We start from the raw sequence: 2,851 nt of genomic DNA on the forward strand, positions 1-2,851 counted from the left end.
GTGGAAGAGTCCTCAAGCATCAGCTGGTCCAACCTTTCTTGGCAAAAGCCCGGTCTAGGCAGCAGCTATTTTCTCCACTGAGGTCCCAGGGTGTGACCTTAGCCCCTTGCTGCTCCTCAGGAGTCTCTTTTCAGCACAATATGCCTATAAAAACACAGGCAAAAGCCTCTGTGACATCTGATAGTGCTACGCAGCCATTTTCCGTCTCTGATCACCATTTGAGGCTGGTCAGCAGCGTCTGCAGAGGACACCACAGCAAATCTGTTAGTCTAGGCAGAGACCAGCTTCCTCACGTGCAGAGACACAAAACAACGTTTTCCTCTCTCTAGACCCTCTATCTCTCAGTGCTTATCTGTGCCAAGCCACAGCATCCTCCCGGATGTATCTTGCTCTTATCTGGCCGCTGCTCTTTGCAGGGTGGGTCGAAGCAAGCCCTGCCTGAGGGCTGTGGGCTCCAGGGTGGGCAGAAAGCTGCTGCTGGGATTGGTTCCACGTGGCCGAGTGTGGGGAGCATCTCAGCAACCTGCAGCTGCCACAGATGATTATCCCTCACTGCTGCTCGTGGGGGTCTGCGTCTGCTGCCCGGGACGTTACAAAGCTCTGCCCAGGCCGATCCTGGGGCTCAGCCTGTCCCCTCCGTAGCCTGGTGACCTGCAGCGATTGCGGGAAGCTCCCGGTGGCCACAGGCACGCGGGTGATGGGGATGGGGGTTGCTGCAGTTGCAGGATCGGAGGTCCAGCAGTGGTTCCCAGCCCAGCAACGTGGCCGAGAAGGAGCATGACTCAGACCCGAATAGCGACCAGGACAAGGCAAAGGACTGCAACGGGCAGGTGATCCCCAAGATCAAGCTGGAGCGGTCCGCTACGGTGATTGACGTACGTCCCTGCTGTCCCTTGAGGGTGCCCACCCCAGTAAACCCCGGTGGAGGGACAGGCTTGCTCCCAGCTTGCTGTGGGTCGGGTCCTACAAGCCTTTCTGCAGCCCACCCACCGTTCCAGTGTTGCACCCCAAGGTCTCTCCAGACCATGCCCTTTTTTCTGCCCGCTCTACCGTTCAGTTTATGAACCGGCCCGCAGAGCTCTGCATTCACCCCCTGTGGCTTCCTCTCCTTCTAGTTCAACCCAGCCTGTGAGTCGGAGCAATCGGACCACAAACACCTCACAGTGGGCAACCAAGATGGGCCGGGCCTCGAGAAGAGGGTGGGGAGCGCCATCAGTGTCATCTCCAACGCTGTGGAAGGTACGTCCAGCCCCCACCTGGGCGAGGGCGGCGTGTGCCCGCTGGTTTAGCCCTGCTGCAGTGTGTTGGTGGGCTTGGGGTGCTCAGCACACGCCAGTGACAGCGGCTGCCCCAATCTCCAGCCCCACACGAGGGGTGACTCTGGACCTGGGGTCTCCATATGGCAGACTGATCTGCCTTCCCATCCATCTCCGGTTTGGAGGGTGAGGTCTGCAGCACCCCTGGGCATGGGAAGGCTCCTCCCTCTGTCCCCCATATTTAACTTGTAGGTGGTCTAGGGCTGGTTCAGGCCCTCAGGAGAGGTCTCTTCTAGTGGATTAGCTCTTGCCCCACGCCAGGGAGGACAGGAGAAGCCTACACTGATGTGACTTTTCTTTCCTGCCCTCAGAGCTGGAGGAAGCTCACCAGAAGTGCCCACCCTGGTGGTACAAATTTGCCCACGCATTCCTGGTCTGGAACTGCTGTTCTCCATGGATTAAGCTGAAAGAGTTTGTCAAGCTGGTGGTGATGGACCCCTTCGTGGACCTGGGCATCACCATCTGCATTGTGCTCAACACTCTCTTCATGGCCATGGAACATTACCCCATGACGGAGGAATTTGAGAACGTGCTGTCTGTGGGGAACCTGGTAGGCAGCTACAGGCATCCCATCCTTCCCCACTCAGAGCCACAGCAGCCACCTGGGGTCAGATCCCCTCTGCTGCCACTGTCTCACCCACACAGCATGCGTGCTTGCCTGGAAACACATCCCAGCAGCTGAGAACGCGCTGCAAGGGGTCTGGTCACAGCACTCCTGTGATGGGCTGGACTCCAGGAGGGCTCAGATCAATATGGGGGTGGGATCCAGCAACCCCTGCTCCCCTTCTGCTGCAGCTTCTGCCTCGCTTGGTGTATCTCAGCAATGCCAATGTGGCCATGAGGCTGTTCTGAGCCATCTTCTGCACCGCAACCCAGGCCCTGGCTGCACTGCAGCATCCTTGCGATGTGGGGTGCCCATGTGGCAGAGCAGGGGCCGCTTCAGACGCTGGGAGCAAAGGTCCCTGTGGAGCAGGAGGCAACAATGTCAGCAACGTTAAAAAAAATTAATAATCAGGACTTTTCCCCATGAAATCACGGCAAATCTGGGCTGTCCGGATTTCATGGGTGTATTCAGCAACTACCTGTAGCTGCTTCTGCTTGGAGCTCGGGGTATCTGGTTTCCAGCCAGATGCAATCTGCTGCTAGGGCAAGTCCCAGAGGCCCCTGGTAGCTCTGGGAAATGCAGCTAAGGGATGGGAGAGCTCACCAGCTCCTCTGCTGCCACCTTACCCCGCTCCAGCACCTGCCAGGGCCTCTCGGTGCACGCGCAGGCGGTAGGGTGACACATGCCGGTGCCCGGGCAGGCAGGGTGACGCTCAGCTGCTTTGTCTCTGGTTTCATTCAGGAAATACAAGGGGATTAATCAGCCGTTGCTAGAAGCACGATCACACTGCAAAGATGCCTCCAGCTTTTCCTTCAGGCCGGCAGTGGTTTCTGGCCATGTGTGTGCCAGTGCTGATGGGGATGGGGGTGATTGGCTGGACAAGGGCCAGGGAGGGATGGGGGTTGGAGAAGCAGGTCCCACTGAGCCATTG

The 2,851-nt window shown here is 58.2% G+C and overlaps 1 protein-coding gene across 1 annotated transcript in view; it reads left to right on the forward strand.

Annotated features, from left to right (window-relative positions):
• The window catches only part of SCN4A (sodium channel, voltage-gated, type IV, alpha subunit), a 30,849-nt gene that overhangs the window by 9,118 nt on the left and 18,880 nt on the right, over positions 1 to 2,851 (forward strand). The window contains exons 10-12 of the mRNA XM_010133080.1: positions 720 to 875; positions 1,116 to 1,239; positions 1,628 to 1,866. Of these exons, the coding sequence (XP_010131382.1) occupies positions 720 to 875; positions 1,116 to 1,239; positions 1,628 to 1,866 (519 nt within the window). The remainder of the gene's footprint in view (positions 1 to 719; positions 876 to 1,115; positions 1,240 to 1,627; positions 1,867 to 2,851) is intronic.

This window comes from Buceros rhinoceros, unplaced genomic scaffold (assembly GCF_000710305.1).
Source record: "Buceros rhinoceros silvestris isolate BGI_N320 unplaced genomic scaffold, ASM71030v1 scaffold33673, whole genome shotgun sequence".
Classification (NCBI taxonomy): domain Eukaryota; kingdom Metazoa; phylum Chordata; class Aves; order Bucerotiformes; family Bucerotidae; genus Buceros; species Buceros rhinoceros.